The sequence below is a fragment of the Cheilinus undulatus genome, linkage group 22 (genome assembly GCF_018320785.1).
Source record: "Cheilinus undulatus linkage group 22, ASM1832078v1, whole genome shotgun sequence".
In the NCBI taxonomy this organism is placed as follows: domain Eukaryota; kingdom Metazoa; phylum Chordata; class Actinopteri; order Labriformes; family Labridae; genus Cheilinus; species Cheilinus undulatus.
The window spans coordinates 15,872,304-15,899,105 of record NC_054886.1 but is presented as its reverse complement, the minus strand read 5'-3'; the positions used below and the strand labels follow the sequence as shown (position 1 = coordinate 15,899,105).

Below are 26,802 nucleotides of genomic sequence, written 5' to 3'. Positions count from 1 at the left end.
TTTGAAAATCAGAAATTTGAAAAGCAATTAGCCAAAAATACTGTGCTGCAATTTGAGTTCTTATGTATTTTGAGAAAGCAATGCTGATTTGCCCATAAGATCCAATAAATCTTGAGAGGTCCCATTACATTTTTTTTTGCTGTTATCACAGGAAAAATAATTGTTTTTCTGTATTAATGAGATTAGTTGAGATCTCATGAAAACAACTTAAATATACTTTTTATCACAGTAAAATTGAGAAATGAATATATATGAATAAGTGCTGTCAAACGATTAAAATTTTTAATAAGATTAATCACAGGGTTGCTGTGGATTAATTTTGATTAATCATGATTAAATAACATTCATTTTTAATCTATATTAATCTTGTTTCATTTTGCAAGCTTGGTGACGCGTTAGCCAAAGTGCTAGCAGAATGTATGCTTCACGTTAATGTGGTATTTTAAGCTGGAAGTGCTTGGGTAAAAAAAGAAAACTCCTTCCTGCAGAATGTGCATAATACTGTTCCGACTGTTCCGTCTTGGGTTTTTTTGTACTCAAATTTCCCATTGAGAGGGCCACCGTGCTGTTTAGCGTCTTCCATATCGAGTTGGTTGGTTACTACCGGATCAACAGCCCATTTGCGCGTGTGCGGCGCCATGCTCGACGGTAGCCCTACAAACTGCCCAAAATGCGTTGCCAGAGATGTTTCAGGGATTTTGAGTCAATCTGCGCTGTAGATGGGTTAATTGCGTTAAAATTTGTAATCTAATTAATCATGATGATGGATTAATCCGCATTAATGCGTTAATTTTGACAGCCCTAGTATGAATTAATCTCATCTTTGGGACTCTATTAATGTAATAAAGATGCACAATTTTAGACTTATAAAGAAAGAAAGAAATGAGAATGGTTTCTTTTATAAAGAAAATATAAATTCCACTCAGACTGAAGCACAATTTTTCCACACATTATATTGTAAACAAGCTTAAACTTACACTGACTCAACTAAATATTGATAGAAAAACAGTTCACAAACATTTGAAATATATATCCTCAGGGTTTTTTCCAGTTTTAAAGCTGTACAAAATGATTAGATATCATTGTGTGTCTTTTCTCCATATGTAAACCACAAATACACTATATTGCCAAAAGTATTCACTCACCCATCCAAAGAATTAAAATCAGGTGTTCCAAACACTTCCATGGCCACAGGTGTATAAAATCAAGCACCTAGGCATGCAGACTGTTTCTACAAACATTTGTGAAAGAATGGATCGCTCTCAGGAGCTCAGTGAATTCCAGCGTAGTACTGTGACAGGATGCCACCTGTGCAACAAGTCCAGTGGTGAATTTCGCTCCTAAATATTCCACAGTCAACTGTCAGTGGTATTATAACAAAGTGGGAGCGATTGGGAACGACAGCAACTCAGCCACAAAGTGGTAGGCCACGTAAAATGATGGAGCGGGGTCAGCAGATGCTGAGGCACATAGTGCGCAGAGGCTGCCAACTTTCTGCAGAGTCAATCGCTACAGACCTCCAAACTTCATGTGGCCTTCAGATTAGCTCAAGAACAGTGCGTAGAGAGCTTCATGGAATGAGTTTCCATGGCTGAGCAGCTGCATCCAAGCCATACGTCACCAAGTGCAATGCTAAGTGTTGGATGCAGTGGTGTAAAGCACGCCGCCACTGGACTCTAGAGCAGTGGAGACGTGTCCTCTGGAGTGACGAATCGTGCTTCTCCATCTGGCAATCTGATGGACGAGTCTGGGTTTGGCAGTTGCCAGGAGGACGGTACTTGTCTGACTGCATTGTGCCGAGTGTAAAGTTTGGTGGAGGGGGAATTATGGTGTGGGGTCGTTTTTCAGGAGCTGGGCTTGGCCCCTTAGTTCCAGTGAAAGGAACTCTGAATGCTTCAGCATACCAAGAGATTTTGGACAATTCCATGCTCCCAACTTTGTGAGAACAGTTTGGGGATGGCCCCTTCCTGTTCCAACATGACTGTGCACCAGTGAACAAAGCAAGGTCCATAAAGACATGGATGAGAGAGTTTTGTGTGGATGAACTTGACTGGCCTGCACAGAGTCCTGACCTCAACCTGATAGAACACCTTTGGGATGAATTAGAGTGGAGACTGAGAGCCAGGCCTTCTTGTCCAACATCAGTGTGTGACCTCACAAATGCATTTCTGGAAGAATGGTCAAAAAATCCCATAAACACACTCCTAAACCTTGTGGAAAGCCTTCCCAGAAGAGTTGAAGCTGTTATAGCGGCAAAGGGTGGACCGACGTCATATTAAACTCTATGGATTAAGAATGGGGTGTCACTTAAGTTCATATGCAAGTCAAGGCAGGTGAGCGAATACTTAGTAAGCAATATACTGTAGTAAGCTACGATAGGGTGATCATCTCAAGCAAAACCTAAACAGACTCATAAAAATATATAAATAACAATGCTCATCATTTTGTTTTTATTTTATTCAAAACATCATAGTCCTTATAAGCTTATGTTACATTTTTTAAGTTATGATTTTGGTTAATCTGCACATTCTGCATCTTATTTAATCTAATTAAACTTTTTTAATTCCACTTCTTTGTGTATGCTATGCCTGTATGTCTTTACCAAGTGTTCCAAAATAAATGTGATCCAAACATTTTTTATAACAAAAATTATAAATATATATAGGACAAAAAATACAGCATGGCATTCCAGTCAGACTTTTATTGTCAAAAGCCTTTTAAGTAGAAAATACTGAAACATAACAAATTGCACCAGTTCTGTTGGTGGAATTCTTGAATATTATCATCGTAAGTCATTTTTTAGCTCTAACATCTAAAAACAAAAAACTGTTTTTCTTCACATTTTTAGATGTGTGTGTTTGTGTCTGTATTTTGAGGAGTTTCTCTGTTGTAAAGTTTTGGTTTATCCTGATGTATTCAGGACAAACATGTAAAAAAGAAAGCTGTCCTCTCCTTGGAGTGACTTGGACTGTCTGGAAAGTGGAGGATAAAAGTCTCTTTTTGTCTCTTTGTGTTTTTACTGTTCTTCATCCTGGACTTTGAGTGGAGCACACCAGTGCTGGCAAGGTTGTCGTGAGTGTGTTCACCTCTCTGTCTGTGTAAGAGTGTGTATGTTGTGAGCTGTGAGTGACGTCCACTTCCACAGAGTGTATTTCCCCACTGTGAGACTTTGTGTGTGTCTCAGTCAGCAGGTGTGGGGGGATGTACCCAGTCTGGGGCTTTGTGTGCTCCCTGTGATGGTGCTGGTTGTTGGATTTGGGCGGACAGCGGCCCCTTTTGTCCTGTCCCCGGAAACCCCTCAGTTTGGGGCTCCAGTGTTCCCGCCACTGGAGGGCCAGGGTGGAGCGGTCTGCCACCAGTCGACTCTCCTCAGGTCCCCAACCCCGCTCCCCCTCCTCTGCACCGATCAGGAGGAAGGTCCGGCCCACATGGAGGGCAGGGCAGCCGCAGCTTAGGTCACGGTCAGGGACCCAGAGGGACTGGGTGCCCCTGCGAACACGAGAGGTGGACCCTGTGCGGAAGACTGTTTGGACGGAGATGGAGAACTGCCACCAGGGACCTGAACGCTCCATCCCTCTCACTTGCACCTTCAGCACTGAGAACAGACAAACAATCAATATTTTTCAGTTTTCAAAGTAGCTCTATGTAGAACTTTTTAAAATTTTCTCATTTAGATACAGTCTACTATTAACCTGACACGGCAGATGGATGTGTTTCACACATCCATCTGGAAAACCTTCGATATACAGTATTTGGGAAAGGGCAGAGTCTTTGAAAAGAAAACCCTGAGGGAAATTTGATGAACGTTCTGTCTGTCACATCTTTACAGACCAATCAGAGCAACAAAACACGTGACGTCGCCACTGCTATCTAGGTACGTGTGAGCAGCTACCAAGGAATAAACTCCATATAGAACTGCATAACGTGAACCGTGATGACTGTAGCCACGTCAGTACACAACTTTTGTTGTTTTTTAAAAGAATACAACTCACTGCTGTTCTTTGTTCTTCTTTTAACGAAGAAATGTCTTCAAGCTCTGATAAAACTGGCGCTTTAGCAGCATCCACGCTAATGTCTTCCGCCAAAACAGCAACGGCCTTTTGATGCTGCTTGCTTAGTTCACGACTCCGCTGCGCCCGAAAGTACTGCCCCTCGTCGCTGATTGGTACTGTCACTTTCTAACTGGGCCCAAACAGTTCAGATGCGAGCTTTGCAAGATGGATTCACCAGTGAAAAACAAGGAAACGGGTGTATCCATCTGCTTTGCAAGGTTAGTCTACTACACAGTGCCTATAAAAAGTATTCAACACCTTGGATGTTTGATCTTTTTATTGGTTTAATATAAATTAATCATGGTCAATATAATTTGTCTTTTTGACACAAAAATTTTACCCCCCAAAAAATCTTTAATATCAAAGTGAAAGCAGACTTCTGCAATGTAAATTAACCAAAAATATACAATTTAAAATAGTTGATTGCCTAAAAATTCCCCCAATTTAAAGTGACTGACCTAATCAGCAGAGGTCCAGCCAATTAGTGCCAGTCGTCTCACAGTTAGTGAAATGGGAATCACCTGAGGGCAGTGAATGTGTCTGAAGTGATTGTAGTATAAAGATACCTGTGTCTGAAAAGCTTTAGTCACTGGTTAATCAGTATTCCTGGCTACCATTACACCATGGAGACAAAAAAAAACACCCCAATCAACTCAGAGAAAAAGTTGTTGAAAAGTATAAGTCAGGGGATGGATACAAAAACATTTTAAGGCACTGAACATCCCCTGAAGGTCAGATAAATCCATCAGGAAATCTAAGAAATATGGCACATGTGTAAATCTGCCTAGATCAGGCAGTCCTCACAAACCAAGTGACCAAGAAGTGTAAGAAGGAGACTAGAGAGAGGCCACCAAGATACCCATGACTACTAACCGTTAATGTATAGTAAGCTGGTTTATGGAAGTTATATACATTGTATATTTTAGCATAGCTGGCCAGATTGTGATTTTAAGAAAAAAGAAATGAAAAATATATTAATAGCATTTGTTTCTTAACGCTAGCAGCATTGGCCTGTTTGCAATCCTAAACTGCTGATAATCTACAATAAATAAAATGAACAGTATGACCACAGCACAAACCCAACAAATACTCTGAGGGAAGATAAGATCTACTAAAAGTGTTTATATTAAAATATATCATGGTGTTCTTATCAATCATTCTACAGTGAGGTGTTGCAAACCCCTTCTGTAAACTCTCCAACATAGGGCCAATCACAATGTGCCACATCATCATATCGGCATACAGCCAGCCATATTCTGTATTCTTCTAGCTGATCAGGACTTTGAGCTGACCTACCGACTGCATCAGTAGGGCGAGGCTGAGTGGTGACAAACAGAAATCCTCTGAAGGCCTGACCATCTAATTTCAGATCAATCTAAGCAGTCTAGGCTGGCTACGGAGGCAGGATCCTCTGTAGGCTGAGTCCTAAAACTTTTAGATCTTTCACATCACATACTACCATTGTAAAATTCAACGCACACATAAACTCAATTTATTAAAGTCTTACTATAGATTGAAGTTGGTAGGAGTAAAAACGAATGAGAATAAGAGAGAGGAAAAACATGTTTTCCTATTTTATAAGAAAATGATCATAAATCATGAAACCTACCAAAATCCTTCAGACAATACGTCTCCAAGTTCATCCTGACTTTAACCTGAGAGGGCTGGCAGTAGGAAACACACTCCTCCGCTGTAACAGAGAGAGAGATAGAGAGAGAGAGAGAGAGAGAGAGAGAGAGAGAGGGGGGCATAAAATGAGAGGGTATCATTTCATAGCAAGCATATCAGCACATGTCTTTTCCCCTAATTACAATATGGCTGCTTGTATTTGTCATCACAATATCCTGTGACTAACAGATGAGCCGGCTGCAGCAGGTGGGACATTCCTCAAGCTGCCACTAGGAGGGAGTGCTTCGCTGCTTTTGTTTTGATATATGAGTACACAGAAGTCATAGTCATGTTTATTTAACATAAATAGGTGACATAAATAGAGACAAAAGAGAAGTTTAGAAAGTTATATTACATTAAAAAAAGAAAAAAGCACAGTATTCAACCGTCTTAGAAGATGAAACTTCAAACAAGCATCATATTAAAATAGATATCGTCTATTACCAGAAACATACAGTTTGCGCTTTTATTAGTTACAAGTTATTCTAAGCATTTTAATTTTTTTTTGATAAGAAAAGGCAAAATGATAAGTTTAAAGGCTCTAAATTTGAGATAAAAAGTTAAGCTAGTTAGTTCAAAAGGTCAAAACAAGAAATGTCAAAATAATGTTTTAAAAAAAGGCAAATTCATGAGATAGAATAAATAAATAAATAAAACAAAATAAAATCATGACTTTTAAAAGTCAAACTATGACTTAAAATTTTTAATTATGAGTCTAAAAAGTCAAAATATGGGATTAAAAGCCAAAATGATAAATTCAAAAGATCAAAATCATAAGTTTAAGTCAGAATTGTGAGATGCAAAATTGAAAATATGAAATGAAAATCCAAATCAACTTCTTTTCCCACATTCCTGACTTTTTGCCTAATTATTTTTACTCTTTACTTTTCAAATTTTTCTGACTTAATAAGGCTCTCTTAAATCATCGAGGTTAGATTTACATTTTTATACTGGAGCAAATCTACAGACCTCATACCCGTGGGCCAGCTATGATTAGAATACGATATGATCTAGCAGGCCCAGTATGACTGTCCCGCAGGCCGGATTTGGCCCCCGGGCCTTGAGGTTGACACATCTTGTTTACGGTAAAAAAGCTTATCCTACATGCAAACATTCTAACGCATAGCCTATGTAGCCTACGCATAGTGTACAGAGCTATGTAGCTAAAGCTAAACTCATGAAGTGGCTATGTCAGCTAAATCAACGTAGCAAAAGTAGCTTTAGCTATGTTTGTTAAAGCTCACATTGCTAAAGCTAACTAAGCTACATTGGCTAATGTAGTAATGTTATTTGCGTAACCAGTGCTACTATGTAAGCTTCAGCTAAAGTCAAAGAAGGTAAAATGAGCCCTGTTTGTGGAACCACTTCTAAAATGAGAATATATATAATTTGATCCTGCCTTTTTCTCTGATTGATTTATAAAACGTTGCTTAGTTTGTAATAGTTTCAATGTGGTTATGTCACGAATATAACTGCCAGACTTTGATTACAAACAAGGTTGATTTTTTTCTTTTAATCTAAAACTGGAAACATGTTGTGCTGGCAAATTACAGCACTTCCATTCTGAGATATACAGTTTGTGGTCTCAGATGAACAGTCTGCAGCCAGACTGTGTTGTTGACTCATGTAGGGGTCAGATTTGTGTGCACACAGGAATGAAGCCATACCCACCTTTTCTTTCTCTATGAGTTATTTTTACATTAAAGTAACACAAGAGAAAGGCAGCATGAAAACTTCCATAGCTTAATTCTTTTCAAACTCCCAGGAGATGTTTGACCAAAGCCAAAATTTAAAGTACTTTAAAAGCAAACAATGAAAAAATGTCTGAATTGCAAAGAAACAGTGCAGCTGAGACAATAATTATGATTTTTTTTTGTTTTGCAAATTTTTATGAAATCATTCTTTTTGTATTACACACTTTAGTTAAGCCACTGCATTGTCTCCCTGCAGCCATAGTGATGTAAATTAAGCACACCAGTGCTCCTTAATGTCTCATTTAACTTAAAAACAGTCACAGACAACTCAGTGGAATAGTCAAGAGTCATTTGCACTTTTTGATATTAAACATTAGCCCTCTAAGTGGTTCTTATTTCCTTTTTCAATCCATGACAAGTTCCTTTTTTTCTCTGGTCAAGTTCATGACCTGAAATCCCTTGTTTATTTAGTCCCTATAGCCAAACAGCAAGTCAATTACCCTCAGCTTAAGGCACTACAAAAATTCAAAATGAAACACAAACCATTTAATAAACAAAACAGTGAAATTTTAAAATGTTACAAAAGTAGAGATTTATTGCAACTAACTATAGAATTAAGTATAGAATTTCTTTTTCTCTTTTTTTGTAAAAACTACCATTTGACAGCTGTAGTTTAGAATCTAAAGCAATGACAAAATAAAATGCAACATTTATGTGTAAAGAAAATTACTAGCCCCCTTTTGCAACAGATCCAAAATAGCTGATTTAAATATTCATCCTTTCAGATAGCAACTTGTGAGTGGGATTTCCATCCAAATGTGTTGCAAAAGTAAAATGAATTTCAGATATTCAGATAAAGAAAATGCAAATTCATGCATGTTTCCATTAACCACTGTTAGGTGAGTATTATGGCCCACAGGTAGAGCAGCAGGTGGTGTATCCATGAGAAAATATTTTAAAGAAAAACACAACAGAAGAAGAGAGTGAAACACAGCACTGCTTTATGATCAGTAGCCTATATCGTAGTTAGCTCCTCATTAGCTTTTAAAAAGACTGATGATTTCAGTTTTTAACATCTTTTTCTAAACTAATGTGCTCTCGCATTAACTCTAGCAACAAACCTGGTGCTTATGTAAACATGTTAATTGAAACATAAGAACATGACACTGCTCATGTTAAATTTGTTCATGTTGTACAACCCTACCAAATCAAACTGAGTAAATTACTAAACTTCCAGTTTAAAAAAAAAATGAAGGGGGCAGCTATTCATCGGTTAACATTTGTGTCATCTGCATGTTTATGAACTCACCTATGCTGTACTGAGGTTGGTATACGGGGGTCGGAGCAACCTCTTGAATTCCTGCAAACATAAACACACTTTCAGACAGGTGACAGGAACAGAAACACACACACCCGAGCTGTCAGGTTGTTGCAGACTGAGTGTGTTTGTTATGTGTGCTATGCAGGGATGCCTTTCATTGCATGCTGGCATGTCTGCTCAGAAGATAAGCAAGTGTCAAAAATGTGTGTGTGGTCCTGTTTTATTGGGCAAGAAACACACACATAAACACAAACTTTACTTTTGGTAATTTAATAAGGCTGAGCCATCACTTCTTGTATGTTTTATGTCTGAAACATGAAGCAGAGTCTAATAAACCTGCCTTGACTCTGTTCACATCTTTAAGCTTGTAAAAGAAAAATGAACAACCTGCTGGTCGGTGCATATATTATCCAGGTCTCTTGTAAAACTCTGTGTGACAGAGCAGCCATATTTTACCAAAGTTCACGCTCCGTCCCCCCGTTCATGTCCTGTCCTCTCTGACACAACTGGGACAGTGACACCCTACACCCCCACCCAGCTGACTGTCCCCCTCTTTTAAAACACAGGAAGGTGCAGTGTGCTTGTGTGAAAATGTACATAAAGTACATCTGAGAAAGCCAATTCATATTTGTAATAAACAAACTAATTCTTAAAGCTTAAGTTAATTTATCACTGAAATACAGTTTTTTTAATCTTTATTTCATTTATTTAAAAAAAACTCTCTCAACTTTAAAAAACCCTCTCACCACAACAGGAAATATCTACTGAGAAAGTAAGCAAATTAATTTAGCTTCTCAACCTGTAAATCAAGATTAAACATTTCATAAAGACAGTCATGTTTTTGCAAACTATTTAACTTTAAAACATCCTAATTACCGATGTCATCATATCTAGGTCCAGTACAGTGCCTTTAAAAAGTATTCACCCGCTTGGATGTTTTACAGCTTATGATTTTATAAATCAATCATGGTCAATGTAATGTGTCTCAAGTGACTGTAGAATAAAGACACCTGTGTCCGGAAGGTCCGGTCACTGGTTAATCAGTATTCCTGGCTACCATTACACCGTGAAGACAAAAGAACACTCCAAGCTACTCAGAGAAAAGGTTATGGAAAAGTATAAGTCGGGGGATGGGTGAAAAAAATTCCAAGGCACTGAACATCCCCCGGAGTTCAGTTAAACCCATCATCAAGAAATGGAGGGAATATGGCACGTGTAAATCTGCCTAGATCAGGCTGTCCTCACAAACTGAGCGACCGTGCAAGAAGGAGACTAGTTAAAGAGGCTACCAAGTACCTATGACTACTCTGAAAGAGCTTCAGCAGCTGGGCTGGGAGAGACTCTGCATACAACAACTGTTACCCTGGTTCTTCACTAGTCGAAGCTTTAAGGGAGAGGGGCAAAGAGAAAGCCACTTTTGAAGAAAAAACTAATTTGACCAGAGTTTGACTAGAGTTCACCAAAAGGCATGTGGGGGACTCTGTGGTGAAGTGGAAGACAATTCTTTGGTCTGATGAAACCAAAAAGGTTCTTTTGGCCATCAGACAAGACAGGCAGACATCAAACACTGCACATCACCACGAACACCCCAGCCCCACTGTAAAGCAAGGTGGTGGCAGCATCATGCTGTGGGGATGCTTCTTGGCAGCTGACACTAGAAGGCTTTGTAAAGATCAAGGGTAAAAGTCATCCAGGAGGAAAATCTTATTCCGTCTGCAAGAGAGCTATGGCTTGTGAGAAGATTTATATTCCAGCTAGACACTGACCTGAAGCACACAGCAAAAGCTACAAAGACAACAAGGTAAATTTTCTAGAGTGGCCGAGTTAAAACCCAGACCTCAATCAAGTAGACAATTTGCCGCTGGACTTGAACAGGGGTTTTCACTTCCAATCCCTGTTACAACCAGACAGAGGCTGAGCAGTTTTGCAAAGAAAAACGGCAGTTTTCAGATCTGCAAGTCTGACTGAGAACTATCCACACAGACTCGATTGCTGCCAAAGGTGAATCTACTAAATACTGATTTGAAGGGTGTGAATATTTATGCACTCAAGCATTTTACATTACATATTTTTATCTAATTGACATTGCTCTGTATAAATCTGTTTTCACTTTGACATTTTAGAGTTTTCTTGTAATATTTTTGGCAAAAAGCCAAATTATATTGACCATGATTGATTTATGAAATCAATAATAAAACATCCAAGGGGTTTGGATACTTTTGAATATGTGCTAGAATATGCTTGAAAGTGATGAATAAACATACAGTTTTGGCAAATTATCTAAATTTTATTATTAGTTTTGTTCATTTGAAATGGCTTTATACTGGCAAAGGTAGCAATTCAAAAAAATTATTTCACTGACTTAGAAGAAGAGATAGTGGCAGCTACTGAAAGCTGGTAGATTTAATCATACGTAGTCCTGTCAAACAACTCTCTTTTTAGCTATGTTAGTAACATTAGCTTTGCTAGAATTCAGCAGTTTTTTCCATAAAGGTAGGAATTAGCTAAAACTAAATCTAACCATTTAGAATGCCCAACTAACTCAAACAAAGATGAGTGCAGGTAATTTTAGCTAGCTAAGGCTAGCTGCAGCTTGCTCACTAGCTTGTTTTCCCTTTAATACCTCAGTAATCTTTTTAGCAAACTGATCAAATATTTAGACTTTACATTTTCCCTTTAAAAACTATGATGGCAAAGAAACAAACTATTCTCTGCTAAGTATATGTGCTGTTTAATGCTAGCTTTAAGTTTAGCCTGTCTGCTGGGTGCCTTATGGTCTGCCTGAAAAGAGGACTGGAGGAGGGTGGGTGCTACGTTGGACTGTGGGGGGTAAGAGATGCTATACATAGCCTGAGATGGTCTGGCAGTAAAAACAAACAAGGTTTTCTTTCACTCACTCCTTTCACTGAGAGAGTTATGAGTCTGGGCCCTGGGTTGGGGGCGTTGTGAGCAGCACAACAGGTGTGAAGCTCGCTGCTGCTGGCTTCCTATGTCACCTGATTGAGGCTTACACAGTGTCAGTGCCTGTGTAGTTGTCGGCACTCGTACGATTAGCCGGGAAGTGCACGTGGATTAGCGCTTGTGGCTGAAGTTCGGTGCTGTCCGGGGCCAAAGATATGTAGCAGCGAGCCATTTGATATGACTCTGATCCCACATCAGCTGGTGATGAGGTTTCCCCGTAGCGGTCAGCTCATGTCAAGGCTGCTATGGAAACCTTCTCTAGGGATGATGAAAAGGGGACACGCTGCATGATTAGGCCAAATTAATCTGGACAGCAGCGGCCCCTTTTGTACTGAGCTACTACTTGATAAAGGCTTGGAGAGCCTGATAGAAGGTTTAATCCAATAAGACCACAAGCAAATCATGTTGAAGGAGAAATTAGAGCGGTCACTTTGTCATGAGTGAAGACCAAATATTAAAATTCAAATTAATTTATCTGCATGGCATGCACAGAATGCAAAAACAATGCATTAGTAAGATTTACAATCATATACAAACATAACAGGAGTTCAAAGACAATCTGTCCTCTCTGATCTGATCTCCAGTTATGGTTTAAAATCTATTGGCTAAAAATACTCAAGTGATTGTTTTCTCCCTTCAGGGTAAATACTTGGTTAGGTTAATGTAACTTCTGAGCTACTTGGATATGATTATAAAAAAAGACCATCATCAAGGACAAGGACAGTCTCCCTGATTGACAGTTTCCCGATTAAAAATAAAACATACACTGTCAGGTTACTTACGTATGCAGGGTCGCAGCGGGGACTTTCCTTGTTTGTATCCCGGAGCGCAGCGGTTACACCTGAGGCCGGTCACCCCTTCCCGACACAGACACTGACCTGACGTCTGGTTACACCAGCGACCCACCGCTCCTAAAGGATGGCACTGACATGCTGAAAAAAGGATGAGAAGATAAGAAAGATTTTATGGCCATTGTAGGCCACTGAACAATCTGAATGTTTGACAGATATTTTTTTATTTCAACAGCTCATAATTGAAGACTTGAGGATAAACATAGCTTATTTTCAGTGGTCTTAAACCTCAAAATCCCTGCTTTCTGCACTGTTGCGTCTATTAATCGATTCATTTCTGAATAACTAGATAACCTTTGTTCCATGATACTAAAGAAAATCTTCCCCACATTCAGTAGTGAGATGGAACAGAACTAGCTCAGATCAGAGTACTCCTTCTCCTTGAGAATCAGGATTCTCTCTGCTCTCCATCAGGCTTTTGGGATAGATTGTTTTGCCAAAACTACCCTTGGTAGCAACCACAGCAATCCAAGGACATCAAGTATGCTTTTATAAACCTGACTCCTTGGCCTTTGCATGTCTCACTACATCCTGCACTTCCTTCTGCCTCGGTGGCCTAGCATCCATACTAAACTCTATCTTACCTAGAGGTGGCATGTCCTAACTCCCTATTCCTCCCTGGATCTGAATGAGTCCTTTTTAAACCCTCCTCTACATCTCACTTTGGTGCTTTAAGCTGCCCTCCCTCGTCCTGAATGAATAAATCTTTCACTAACTTAAATGGATCCCTATAAAATGCTGTCCTAGTCCCTTCCTTCTATTTCTAAGTGATAATACCCTCTTCTTGCAAGACATTAATTCCCTCTCTCTCCTCTACTGTAGCCTTCCTCCACTGCTTTCTTTACTGTGCCCTCTCCTTTACTAACCCATCTATCTCTTTCTGTCATCGAGATTTAACTGGCTGCACTTTCTCAACCCTATTTCTGTCATGCCGTATAGAGACAGTCCAGTTGGTAGAGATTTCAAGCTGTAAATAACTAAACCTAACAGACCTCTGGGATAACTGGAAGACTTCAACAAGCAAAAAATCTTCAGTTTTTATGAATACGAATTTGTCTGTCTTCTACAGAAAAATTTACCAAGTTGGAACAAAGCAAAAGATAATAAAAACCTAACAACTGCACAGAGGACAGACAAAACAGCAGACAAGCTGTAGAGGACCATCAATCAGGTTTAATCCCCCTTGACAGCATCCATCCTGAGTGTCCTTGAGCAAAGATGCAAGACTTCTACCTACATCATAAAACCTGTTTTGTTGCTGTCTTGTTGGGAAAACAAAGACAAATTCCCCCACTGAGCTATCAACAAAATTCCATATGAAGGTCGGTCATGTGTGTGCTTTGTGGGAGGACTAGGAGATGCCGCATAGATTTACAGGGATGAATCTAAGTTGGTTAACTTGATGCAAATGGCAACTGCTATTAATGGGCACATAGAACTGACATTGTGATTGAAGTAATTTTAATCTAAGTGACAATCTATTTTTTTTAACAATGTTAGGTGAACCTAGAATGATTGCTGTTTAGTTTATTAGCATTTGTTCAGTCAGTAAACTCAAGAATTGTGTCAACAGTTAAAAGTCATTTGTCTATGAGCTGAAAAAATTTAGCCCAAGTGAGCAGGAAATCAAGGGGCATGCCATGACACCACAGACTGTGTAAAGTATTGGATGAAGCATGAGTGACATATGCAGTCATTATTATTGTTATTAAAGGGCTTTTGAGGCCCATCCACTGCAGCCACCATGTTGAAAAAGTAACTTTAGAATAGCAGACAAAGAACTGGAGCTGAGGAAGCTATAATGTACTAGCTTGCAGTCATTTAAGCCATGCCCACAATTATGCATTAATTTTATGCTTCTAAAAACCAAAATACTACTACTGTGAATATTCCCATAGCATTTAGCCTAACCAATACTGCTACTTTGACTGTTTTTGCACATGTATACATCAGTGTCATCAGCATACAATCACATTTTTACACTGTGTGACCACAGACTGGGGAGAACATTGGTCATTTACACACACTATACCTAATCTTTTTTTTCCCTTACTATAAGCCATTTGATCCTGTTTCATAAGTGCGATCTGAATGTGCCATGATTTACATTGTTAAATGTTCTATTTACCTCTGCTATCAGGCAGTAAACCAAATGAGGGAAGACAGATAGAAAGAGGAAGCCAGACCTCAGCAGCACTGTTAACACTCAAGTACTGTTTATACAAATCCTTACAATGAATCTAAAATTAAATAATTGGCCTCTTAGGAAACCCCAGGGAAATAAAGCGACTATAAATTTTAGCTGACTAAATTCACTTAACGTTTATGTATTAAAAATAAAATCATGGCGACACTAAATCATAACTGTTCACTCCTAAAGCTCAAAGAGAGCCCATTAACTTTGGATATATTAGGCCTGTTGCTGGACCCCCACATGTGCATACCAGAGTGTCACAGTCACTTAGGACATGTGACCAGTCAAAGATCAAGGGTCACGGCACATGCCAACCAACGGTAACTGTGGGTATACAGGTGGCAGCTCGGTTGGGTTTGTGTATGTTTTGTGTCACTAACAGGAATTGCTGTCCTCTCTCACAATGTAAGCAGCCTATAAACACTTGTGCTTGCTCTGACTGGGACACAGTAAGCATGTAAAAACACACCTCAGACAGGCAGACATAACATGTCTCTAAATTTACTTATTTTATCTTCCACTACTGCAATTAAAAAAATACGCTTTCAAAAGAAATAGTTCCCTCTACCCCTTAACCCTGTCCCAAGCACCTGTACAGCAAGCAAACACACACACATGTAGGGACTGACGTTGGCAGGCCTTGCGGTGGTTCAACGGCTTGCTGTGGTCGCGGGTGTATCCGTTCTGGCAGTACTGGCAGTGGCGTCCAGCTGTGTGGTGGCGACACTTCTGGCACACACCTCCACTACGACGGCCTGACTGCTGAAACACCTCCATGCTGAAGCGACACTTGTTCGAATGGCCGTTACACTCACAGGCTAGACAAGAGAAGAAATTATTATTATTTCACTTAATCTTTGCTGAGATGTTTCTAAACCTTGATCAGAGTCAACCTGTGGTAAATTCAACTGATTGGACATGATTTGTTAAGGCACACACCTCTCTACAGAGGGCCTCAGCGGACAATGCATATCATACCACCACCATAGTCCTCCACTGATCTGGGCTTATGGCAGAGTGGCTAGACGGAAGCTTCTCCTCAGTGCAAAACACATAAGTACAATGTTTAATAAATAAAAGCTTTTTTCTTTCAGGATATATCCAATTTATTTTTTGCATCTATTTGGTAGAATTACCTGTGCTGTGTAAGACAATGGTGTCTTTACTAATTTATACAGTAAAATAGACCCATTGTCCTCATATAAGGACTTTTTTTTAACTACTTGTTTCGATTCAGTGTTTAGTTATTATACTTATCAGATCCTACTAATCCCCCAAAAATAGGGTATATTAAAAATGCATTACAAATAATAGTTTGGGTTTTTGACGATTAAGTTTTGACTTTTTGATACAATTGTGAAAAGATAAAGGAGATTTTATCATTTTGAAACATGCTTTTTAAAGATTTAGAAAGTGTTTTGGACCTAGATATATAAAGATGTTTTTGTGCAGTTTAGGACAGTGTTTAAGAATTTGTCTGCAATTCTTCCTAAGAATTTTTGTTGCTTATGTCAAACAGGTTTCAATATCATTTAATTTTTATTTTCATCATATCAAAGTTTTTAATTCTGGTATTGTGGCAACCTTTTATTATTTGATTAAAGAAAAAGGATCAAGAATTATACATTGTTTCACCATACAACTTAAAATATCTAGGTATGATTTATCGTCCATATCGCCAGCTCTAATTAAAACAAGTAAATTACTTTTGAGTGCCTTCAAACACAGAGAAAATAGTGTTTCTGTTTGTTATTACCCTGGTCTTTGAGGGCTGCAAGTTATGCCAGCTGATTAAATCCCTTCATGTTAAACATTAGAGTTAAAATGACAGTGACGTGACTAAACATTAAAAATAAAGGTCTGGGAATGATTTAGTTCCAATTTTACATACAAATATGCTCCAATAGCATTGTCTTCAAAGCTGCTTTTTGTTTATTCCTACTTATACCATCTTTTAGGCATCACAAGCTTTTAGCTGACAGCAGAATTATGACTAGAGGAAAAGAGAGAGGGGGTTAAAGATGGTTATTGGGACTGCTATGCTTTAAAACTTCTTGGCAACCAGGATCTCTGTTCATTCTGACAGGAAAATGTAAACCACATGTAAATGGATTTGCCTATTCAAGCTCCTGCCCTGCAGGAAAAAGGCACAAAGAGGGGCCAAGAATTGTGGTGTCTTGATCAATGACTCACACAAAGCGATGTGCACCAGGCCCAAGCACTTTTGACCCCCAAAGTCCAGTTTTTTTTAATGCTCCATACCACGTTCAAGCTAGTACACTTCCCTGACCCTGGCATAGATGGAAGAGGTGGACTCTGGCAAGGTACACTGGTGATGATTTTAAAGAATGGCAAAGTGTTAGAGGGCCATACCTGACCAAAACAGCTTCAAACAAGCCACAAAGTACAACCCAATTCCAAAACAGCTGGGATGCTGAGTAATATGTAAATAAAACAGACTGCAATGATTTGCAAATCTCATTAACCAACATTTTATTCACAATAGAACCTAAACAACATATCAGGTGTTGATGCCAAGACATTTAACCATTTCATGAAAAATGTTAGTTCATTTTGAATTCCATGGCTGCAACATATATTTAAAAAAGTAGGGACAAGGCCACGCTTACCACTGTGCATCATCCCCTCTTATTTCAGAGGGGATATGGATGCAGTATGTGGTTTAGCATTGTCTTGGTGAAATAAGCAAGGCCTTCCCTGAAAGAGGCGTTGTCTGGATGGGAGCAGATGTGCAAGCTGCCCACACCATAGGCACAAATGCAACCCCATACATCAGAGATGCAGGATTTTGAGTTGTGCGCTGATAACAAGCTGGACGGTCTCTCACCTCGTTCTTCTGCGAGACATAGCATTTGTGGTTTCTAAATGGAACAGTTTTCCGTGATATGATGTTTTTGTTCTACCATGAACAAAATAAGGGTTAATGAGATATGCAAATCATTGCATTGTTTCTATTTATATTTAACACGGCCCAGCTTATATGGGATTGGGTTTGTAAATAAATTCAACTACCTTGTTACATGATCTATTTTGTTCTGAGTTTTCTTCTACAGAGGCTTTCCCTCTGCCACTCTCCCATAAAGCTTTGACTGGTGAAGAACCCGGGTAGCAGTTGTTGTCTGCAGAGTCTCTCCCATCTCAGCTGCTGAAGCTTGTAACTCCTTCAGAGTGAGAAGTCCTAGGTGTGCTGGTGGCCTCCCTCACCAGTCTCCTTCTTGCACGGTCACTCAGTTTGTGAAGATGGCCTGATCAAGGAAGATTTACACGTGCCATATTCCTTCCGTTTCTTGATGATGGATTAAACTAAACTTTGGGGGTTGTCCAATGCCTTGGATTTTTTTTTCCACCCATCCCCTGACTCATACTTTTCAATGACCTTTTCTCTGAGTTTCTTGGAGTGTTCTTTTGTTTTCATGGTGTAGTGTAGCCAGGAATACTGATAAACCAGTGACTGGACCTTCCAAAGGTGTCTGTACACTGCAGTCACTTGAGACACATTCACTGCCCTCAGGTAATCCCCATTTCACGAATTGTGAGACTACTAGCACCAACTGGCTGGACATCTGTGGATCAGATCAGTCACTTTAAAGGGGGTGAATTTTTATGCTGTAACTTATTTTAAATTGTATATTTTTTATATTGGCATTACTTTAAAGAAATCTGTTTTCACTTTGACATTAAAGAAGCTTTTGATGTTGTTTTCTATCAAAAAAAGCCAAATTATATTGGCCGTGATTGATTCATAAAATCAATCATAGAGTAAAACATCCAAGGAGGTAAATACTTTATATAGGCACTGTATAACAAAAAGCCAATCAGTTACACATGAAAATAGCTTGTTAGCAACCTTTCAGCATCATTTAAGTATTCTGAATACTGTAAAATGAATCTGTTAACAATACTCTTCAGTTTAACATATTATTGAATTTCTCTACCTTGTACACAAAGAGGAATGTGTGTAGAATTAAAGTACCTATGAGGACATTTAAAGAAGTAGGAAAAAAGACCTAAATGAATGCCAATGCTTCTTTATTATATTCCAAAGCTAAATAGACCATCAGTGAAAGAATGATTATTTTTACATTGAAAATATATAGGCCCAAAACTGCTGCCATGGGGTAGGTGTCAGAGGAGCTAATATGCCAATGATATCCTATCTATTTAGGTACAGGACAAGATCAGCAAAGAAAGAGACAAATCTCTCTGTCCACAAGTGGCACCAAAATCAAGTAAAAAAAAAAGTCTTCAATGAATCTTATAATTGAAAATCTGATACGCCTTAATTTTCAGCTTTTTTTTTTACTGTAGTATGGCTTATTTTGCATTGTTTGTTTTTTGTGTAAACCTGACTAAAATTTTTAAAAACTATTAATAAAACTGTTGTTTATGCTTCATAATGTCATTCAGCATAACTCACCGACACATGGGTTTGGGTGCGTGGGTGTAGCTCGATGCCATGGTCTGTCACAATAAAAATCCTCGCACACATCACAGTCTGGTCCCGCCGTGTGGTGCTCGCACATGCACACTGCCCGGCCTGTGTCGTCACGTCGACACCTGGAAGCATGTCCATTACATTTGCACCTACCCCCGACCTGCAGGTCAGAGAGAGCCAGAGGAGCTCGGACAGCAGTCAAAAAAGCAAAGCGAGGGGCCGTCTGTAAATCCCTTGAGCTTTGTTTGGTATTAAGATTATTGTTCCTTCTTTTTCTTAGTTCCCGTCCTGTGTTAGTCCTGCCCCGACCCTCAACGGACCAATTACACCCTCCACTGGGACAAGGCTGCCAATGATTGTTTTCTTTCTTGCGGCCCCGCCCTCGGCCTTTCCTGCCTTTCTTTGGAGTGGCGAAGATGTCAGTGCTTAAACTATCCCCTCCTTCTTTGCTGGTCACATTGTGTCCATCTTCGCCTTGACTTGAGCCTTTCGAATGACCCTTTCTTCCATGTTTCTCCTCTTTGTTTCTCTCCCTTATCTCCAAGTTTTTCATCTCCCTGTCAAAAAATGCTAGTGTATTTTCTGTGTTTGACTTGTCAGCTCCCTTGTAGCCTGCTCTCCACCTTAGAAGCCCTGTCCCTTGGTCATCATTGACACTGTCACGCCATCGTACTTCCTCCTTTTTGTCTAAGTTTCCCACCTTGGCATCTTTGGACACTTGGTGGAAGACTATGCGGATGTCTGTGGCAGTCACCCAGTCTTGGAGAGTATGGCTGTGGTCAAAATCAGGTGAAGATGGGCGTCCGTCAAGGGTGGAGAAGGCTAGAACCATGCCACCTCTTTGCTTTTGTAGCGGTCGAGGATCTGAGCAGAGGGGCTCCGTCTCTTGGTGCCGACTCTGGGCCACCGTCTGGGAGGGTAACCCAAAGTGCCTGAGGCAGTCACTCGAGTAATGCTGCATCGGCCTCCATGATCGCCCATAGTCCATTGATTTTAAGATGGAGATGGAGATTGGATCTGAAGGCTCACCCTGCTGGCAAAACTGCAAACTTATGTAGGTAACCTCAAAGCGTCGGCCAAGAGGAAGCGTAAGGGCCCATTCGCCACTTTCAGGATCTCCGTGTGCCATCCAGCAGGTCAGATTGTGGGGGTTGTGGAGGTCTGTCAAGGTGGTGACATTGGCATCGTAATCGGACCCTTGTAGTGAGTGGCTGACATTGACCGGGATTCCATAGGCGGCATTGATGAACTCCGACAGGCAGTGGCGAGGGCGACCGTCCAGGTGGTAGCAGGGGTCATGGGGGGAAGTCCAGCTCAAGGGGATGTGGGAAAGGCCAGAAGAAATAAGGGATGAAAGAAGGAAAAGAAGGGATAGAAGGAAAACAGGAAAGACAGAAGGGAAGGGGGTAGGGGAAGAGGGTAGTTTCATCATGTCATCCAGCCTGCAGACAAAGAAAGGATGATTTTTAGGAGAAGACCATGGGAGCTGGATCATAAAACAAAAAAAAATCCCACAAAGTGATTGATTTATAAGACTTGGATTCAAAGCCAAAAAGAGACGGAAATCTAAGAGAGACCACCTGTGTCTTTATTGAAAACACACGATACCAGCTCACTGCATCACTTCAACTGCACCTCGTAGGCTTTCAGGAGATGCCAGTAGAGATCTCATCTCGTAAAAATGTAATCTCTGATCGTCACAGTTGTGTCCGCCACTGGTTTGAATCTTTGACCTTGACAGCCCTTAGGAACATATTCATCTTAACAAAAAGAAATGGATAATATAGGTGAAGAAGCATGAGCACCCAACCGGTCTGTCTGAAATGACAAAAAACATGCCCGACAGCTGGGGCTAAACCCCGGACTGGACCACATCCATCATGTTTATGGCTCTCCTCTTCAAATCATTTTACCAACGGCCTGTGCTGCAGGCGAGCGAGGTGTCTGAGCATGAAGTGTTACCGAGCTGAGGAGCGGGTATGAGAAAATGAGGGGAGGGAAGGATAGGAGCTGGAGATTAGTCTTAGGATGGTGGTTGGTGATTTATAGATCAAAATGTGTGTTCGTCTTGAGCCTCTTCACGGATACTTCCGTAGTAAAGACAAATACTGACTTGTGTATGTCCACTGCATGAGCAAATCCCTTCCCATCCCTTGCAACAGGCGATGAGTGTAATTTATTCCTCTGTCAGGATTTGATACGCAAGAGTGTTAATTTTGGCATGTGGACAAAATGAACAATGCGTGTTCTCTCTCTGGAACCAGTGATTTATTGTTTTTACCGCTCAAATGAAGCTCAGATTCACATTACCAAACAGTTCTTATTATGCTTTTCTTCGTATGAAAGTTCAACACCTGCTGCATATACTTTTGGGACAGTCTTCCCTTCCTTAAAGGACTGTCATGTTCAAACCACTTTCCCTTTGCTCTTCAGTCTCCCGTCCCATCTATCACCTGCCCCCTTCATTCTGTTCTGAGAATATTCTTAACTGCTGCGAGATTGATGATGTCCTAACAAGCGTTTGACACTGACAGCAAAGTCAGCAGGGCTGCATAAACCAAACCCGTAGGAGAAGACGAGGCCGAACGCCTCTGCGACCTCGTCATCCCGCTCAATTAGTCAACCACCGAAATATGAGGCTCCCCTCGGGGACCACACAGCTCTGAGGGGTCTGTGAGCAGGACACGGCATTCCCTCAGCAAACTGCTCTCTTCCTGACCTCCAAAGACAACCTAGAAAGTGAATCAGCCAAACCAAGCTGGAGACAAAAGCGAAGACCAGGCGTATCACGTGGAAATGTTTTGAAGCGTTGCTATAGGAAACGCCACAAGCAAAGAATACAGTGATGAGCAGTCTGACTGTGACCTGGTGCCACTGAACCACATTCCTGGCGTCCAGAATACCTCGGTTGGTCATTCCTGACGTGTCGAGACATGCCCCATGGGAATACGAACTCTCTGATAAAAAGCACGACTTATACGTTGATCGGATGATTAATTATGTCTCAGGTTTCATGGGGTGTTAGTGTCATGGCTGTGTGAGAAGGGAAGGGTAAAGGTTACAGGAGGATTCAGGGAAGAAATCCTGTCTGATGTGGAACGACAAGTGAGAATGGGGTTTCAACAAACTAATGACATGCTCTTGTTCTTGTCCTCGTCACTTTACACAACTAATTAAACATCGCCCCATTACAAGCGCTCTGATAAATGGATGCCCATCAGAGAGAGGCCCCTGAGGCGTTTAAAGCGCCCCTCCAGGCCAAATCCAGACTTTGACTTCTTCCGAAACCAGATCATCTGTCTGGCAACACCACTGCAACCCACCGGATATGATTTCAACCACTTTTCTCTGCTGCTTTCCATAAATTCACACAGCTGGGGCGTCTGAAGTACCTGTTGGACACAAGTGACCCTTTAAAGCGCCGTTTGATGGGAGGAAACTGCCACAGTGTGACCATTTTACAACACTTTGTCAATGAACAAAAAGTACAAAAAAAGTGACACCAAGCCTCTTTTTCTTTCACCATGGTAAACTTTACATTTTAAAAAAACTCTGCAGCAATCTTTCAAAAAGCTTATACAGCCAAATAGTGGTAAGATGAGATCAACATCTCCGGCGGGTGATCTTTAGAAGCAGCTATGCTTGGCTGGCAAGGGGCTGGAAAAATACTTGCTGACAACCTGGGGGCATGTTTACAGCATAGTCGTACAGAGACCAACACTTATGTTCATGCTCTGCAGACCCTTTTTATTTCCTCACTTTATCTCCACGATTAAGCTTGAACAACCGCCAAAATATTAACTAAAGAATGATTGTTTAATGATTCTGTAAAAGCAGAAGGAATTCACACGTATACATCACACAGAAACCCCCCCTTGATAGTTTATACATTTTATTGTCTTACAGCATGAAACATAAGTAGATTTACAGGCAGTAAAGGACAAAAACCCCCAGTAAAATCATACTTTAACAATGTGGCCTGAATTTATTTTAAATATAAAATGCAAAATACTTGTTTGCAAAGATATAAACGCCCCTGATGTCAGTATTTTATTGACTTGTACCCCATTTTTAAGAGTGTGCTGAGGATAAGAGAGGGAAGTGCAATACCACATAGTGATAAAAGAAGAAGAAAAAAGATAAAGAAGAAGAAAATGTGAATGCGATCTTTATTTATATATTTGTAGATATGCTGCCCTTGCAACTACTTTTTTTAGTTAATTTTTCTGGGTTATGCCTTTATAAACTGATGTAAAATATATAAACGTAGAGTTATTTTACGTTCTATAGCACACTAAAGAAAAAGGAAACACCATAAAATAAGAAAAATATGAAGTAAGAATGGGAATTAATCGATTTTACCTGCATTTTAATGTTAGGGCTTTTCTGTTTCCACCTCAAAGAGTGCTTGATTTTTGTTTCTGCGCTTTATGCCATTGGCTATGAATAAATACTAGTTTTTCATCATGTTTCTTTTTTGTCTCTTCTGTCTTTACTTATACAATAAACAGCTCAGAACAACCAGGATCCCTCTTGTTTGCGCTTAATTTGTCATAACACTTATTCTCACGTCACAATAGTTTGTTTTTGTGGTTTGGCTGGATGTCTAGATGGTAAATTATGCAGCGCAGAAGGCCCTTGTGTGTGGTGTTCTCTCTTTGGCTACCTGTTAACTCTCTTTGTCTGTTCACACTTTAGAGCTGCGGGCCTGTCCGGCTCTGGAGTTGTTCTGGTGAGCAGATGAGCAGGATTTGGCCCGTCTCACACGTTTTAACATTCCTCGTCATGGGCAGCAGCCCTGGCCGGCAAGACAGAGGCAAATATTTGAAATTCAAATTGCTTCTCTTCTCTGTGTTGAGGTTTAAAAGACTTAAGCTGTTGTTTTAACAAATAAACAGATGACAGCAGTTTAAAGGGCTGTTTTGTATCAGGATGATGGTCTCTTGGAAGATTTCCCAGGGTTTAACATTGCTGCCCCGCTTTACGCCTTTAAATAAATATGATCAATTATATAAGCTCTCTCTTATAGGCCACATGTTTGAAGCTGAACCAAGGCACCTGTTGGTGCATGTTACCACACTGACACCTTTGTTAATTTGCAATTGTCCTCAGCCGCTCAGAAATACAACACTGGTAAGGCTGTAGTCTCTAACTGCATTCCTGTCGCACAGTTGAAGCCCATGTGTGTGTTATTCCACACGGAGCAGATTCCGGGAGCTCTCTTTTAGGTGTAATAATCTAATTTTAGTGAGGCTGCCCAGGAGATGAACGCAACCCACAGCACAAAATGGATTATCACTGCTTGTATCTTTAGCTAAAGGCCTCTGTCCTTCACGTTTGCACCTCAGACAAACCTATAGGGCGGGTGAGCCAGGCCCTCAGGGGCCACACATCTACAGACTCACTGAGGTTGTCTTTTCTTCTGCATTGACGCTCCTACACTTATTTCATTGTTTAAATACAAAAAACACATGTTACCTACATCTTATTTGAAAGCGAATTTCCTGTCGACCCCCTTCTCTCTTTATAACCTCACACAAGTTGGCAAGACGCTCTCCTGCAGCTCGGGCTTCACATGTCGATATTAAAAAACAGATGGAAAGGAAATCATTGTGATATCATGTTCAAGTAATGCTGAAGACATCCCGGGGCATGATGGGAATAAAAAGGGAGGGCTTTGGTTTTAATTGAGTGTTAATTAAACTGAAAAAATGTGGGCTAAAAAAAACAGACTAAGAGTAAACAAAAATAACTGCAGACAGAGCCATTTTTGAGTACAAACACAAAAACAAGTAAGTTAATAAATAATTACATGAAAAGCTGCTTTGTTGTTAAAATGAGTTATCAGATTATAAAATGTTTGAATCAAGAACCTCCAGGCCCCAGACTCTATAATTGTTATTTCTCACATATGTCATAACAGCAATCCGTCTGATACATCTATTAAAGCAAATACGGTATATTTTCTCTGTATTTTCTCTTTGGTAAAAGGGCTCTAAAGGGACTTTAAAGCAAACTAATTAATTCGAGAAAACAGCCTGCAGTGTCACGCAGGTTGCATGCAGTGAAACTCGTAAAAATAATTGTCCTGTCTCGGTTCGTTTAGCACAAATGTTTATCGTATTTAGTCTGATTATTTTGGCGTTAGCTAACAGCAGAGCCCGCAGGCTAATAGTTCACAGCTAATTACACTTGTTAGTCAGAAATTAGCTATCAATTAGCTTTATCTTTCACAGAGGAACAATAATATTTACAGTATAAGGTCACTGATGTGGGCTGATTCTGTTTATTTTGAAATACTGGTAATACGTCTTATATGTTTGGCATTTAGTACTTTATATTTCTTATTTAATAAGTCGAGCTAAATAGATTGGATTCCTGTTATGTTTAGACTATGTTTAATCTTCTATTTATGACAAGTAAGACACTAAAAAGGAAGAATATACTTTTTATAGTATGCTTTTTGATATTATCTAAATATTCTAACTCAGAAATAAACGTGGGGCGACGTGTGACAATTAGTTGAAATTAGATTAAAATTGGTGACCCTGTTCCCTTGTTTCCAAAATAAAATTTTACTTTAGACTCACCCGCATTCTCAGTTTATTAATAAATTCTTGTATCAAAATCTTTAATTAAATTGGTACGACCAAAAAATTATCTATTGTGCCAGTATAATCCCACAGGTTCATGCACAAAAGGGGGAATAAAAATATAAATAAACAAATGATTTAATAACAGTAATATGCTTTGACAATTAAGAATAAAAAGGTTGGAAACTTTCAATGAATATTTGCGTTGCAATTTTTAGAAAAAATAAAGGCAACTGACTGTCTATATTTATGTTGAACCTACGCCTCTACTTTGCTATTTTAGCGTAATTTAGCGACCAAGTTTCGGAGAATTTTTGCCCCTTCTTCGCCCACGTTACGATGACGGAAATAAAACATCACGCACTTGTCCTTACGCGAGACTTTAGCAAAGATTAAACTTCATTTTCACATTCCCCCTGTGACTGAGAGAGTTAGGCTAAATACGTGCCAGTTCGCTAGCTTACCATGTGCGTCCCAGTGATCCTCCGTCTCCTCACTTCTCCTCTGGTTCCTGATCATGTAGAGAACCTCAGCAAGTGTCCGGACATCAGAGTCTGCGCGTCTGCGGAGGAGACGGAACAACCGGGAGGGGGCAACACGGCGGAGGAGGAGGAGAGGGAAATGAACGGGATCAGGTGGGAGGTGCGTCTGTCTCTATGTAATAAGTAAAGTGTTGAGAAGTCACATCCAGACTGGCAGAGAGCACCTCTGTCAAACTGTTCAAGTGGTTAAAGGAAGGACTAACTTAAACTGGCTGATTATGATTTAAAGGCAAATAGTTTCTGATTAATAATATTTCTTCTTGACCCGTGTAAATAATATGGAAATATATGTTTTATAATGTGGCCTATTTCGGGTTAAATTCAACACGTTTTTTTTTAATGTTTACCAATGCACAGCCAGTATCTCCCAGGACATGCTGCCCTTTGGGGTATTATTTCAACATTAGATACCTTTCTATTTTAGAAAAAAAAAAAAATCATGCCTACTTAAAAACAATTAAAAAAAATTA

The 26,802-nt window shown here is 39.9% G+C and overlaps 1 protein-coding gene across 1 annotated transcript; it reads right to left on the bottom strand.

The window, feature by feature from the left end:
• Positions 1 to 2,267: 2,267 nt before the first annotated feature.
• ntn5 (netrin 5) lies at positions 2,268 to 26,387 on the bottom strand. Its single transcript, XM_041778908.1, has 7 exons — positions 26,255 to 26,387; positions 19,180 to 20,639; positions 15,371 to 15,559; positions 12,479 to 12,628; positions 8,724 to 8,774; positions 5,662 to 5,742; positions 2,268 to 3,595 (listed from the first exon to the last, which is right to left on the bottom strand). The coding sequence occupies exons 2-7, from the start codon at positions 20,627 to 20,629 to the stop codon at positions 3,027 to 3,029; spliced, it is 2,490 nt and encodes an 829-aa protein (XP_041634842.1). The 5' UTR covers positions 20,630 to 20,639; positions 26,255 to 26,387; the 3' UTR covers positions 2,268 to 3,026.
• Positions 26,388 to 26,802: the final 415 nt, after the last annotated feature.

What these genes read in the sequence shown, in the direction of transcription:
- ntn5 (XM_041778908.1), bottom strand. Translation starts at nt 20,629, where the DNA reads ATGATGAAACTACCCTCTTCCCCTACCCCCTTCCCTTCTGTCTTTCCT. An exon ending in GCACCCAAACCCATGTGTCG is followed by an intron (nt 15,560 to 19,179) that starts GTGAGTTATGCT and finishes TCTCTTGTCTAG; the next exon opens with CCTGTGAGTGTAACGGCCAT. An exon ending in CCAACCTCAGTACAGCATAG is followed by an intron (nt 5,743 to 8,723) that starts GTGAGTTCATAA and finishes TCTCTGTTACAG; the next exon opens with CGGAGGAGTGTGTTTCCTAC.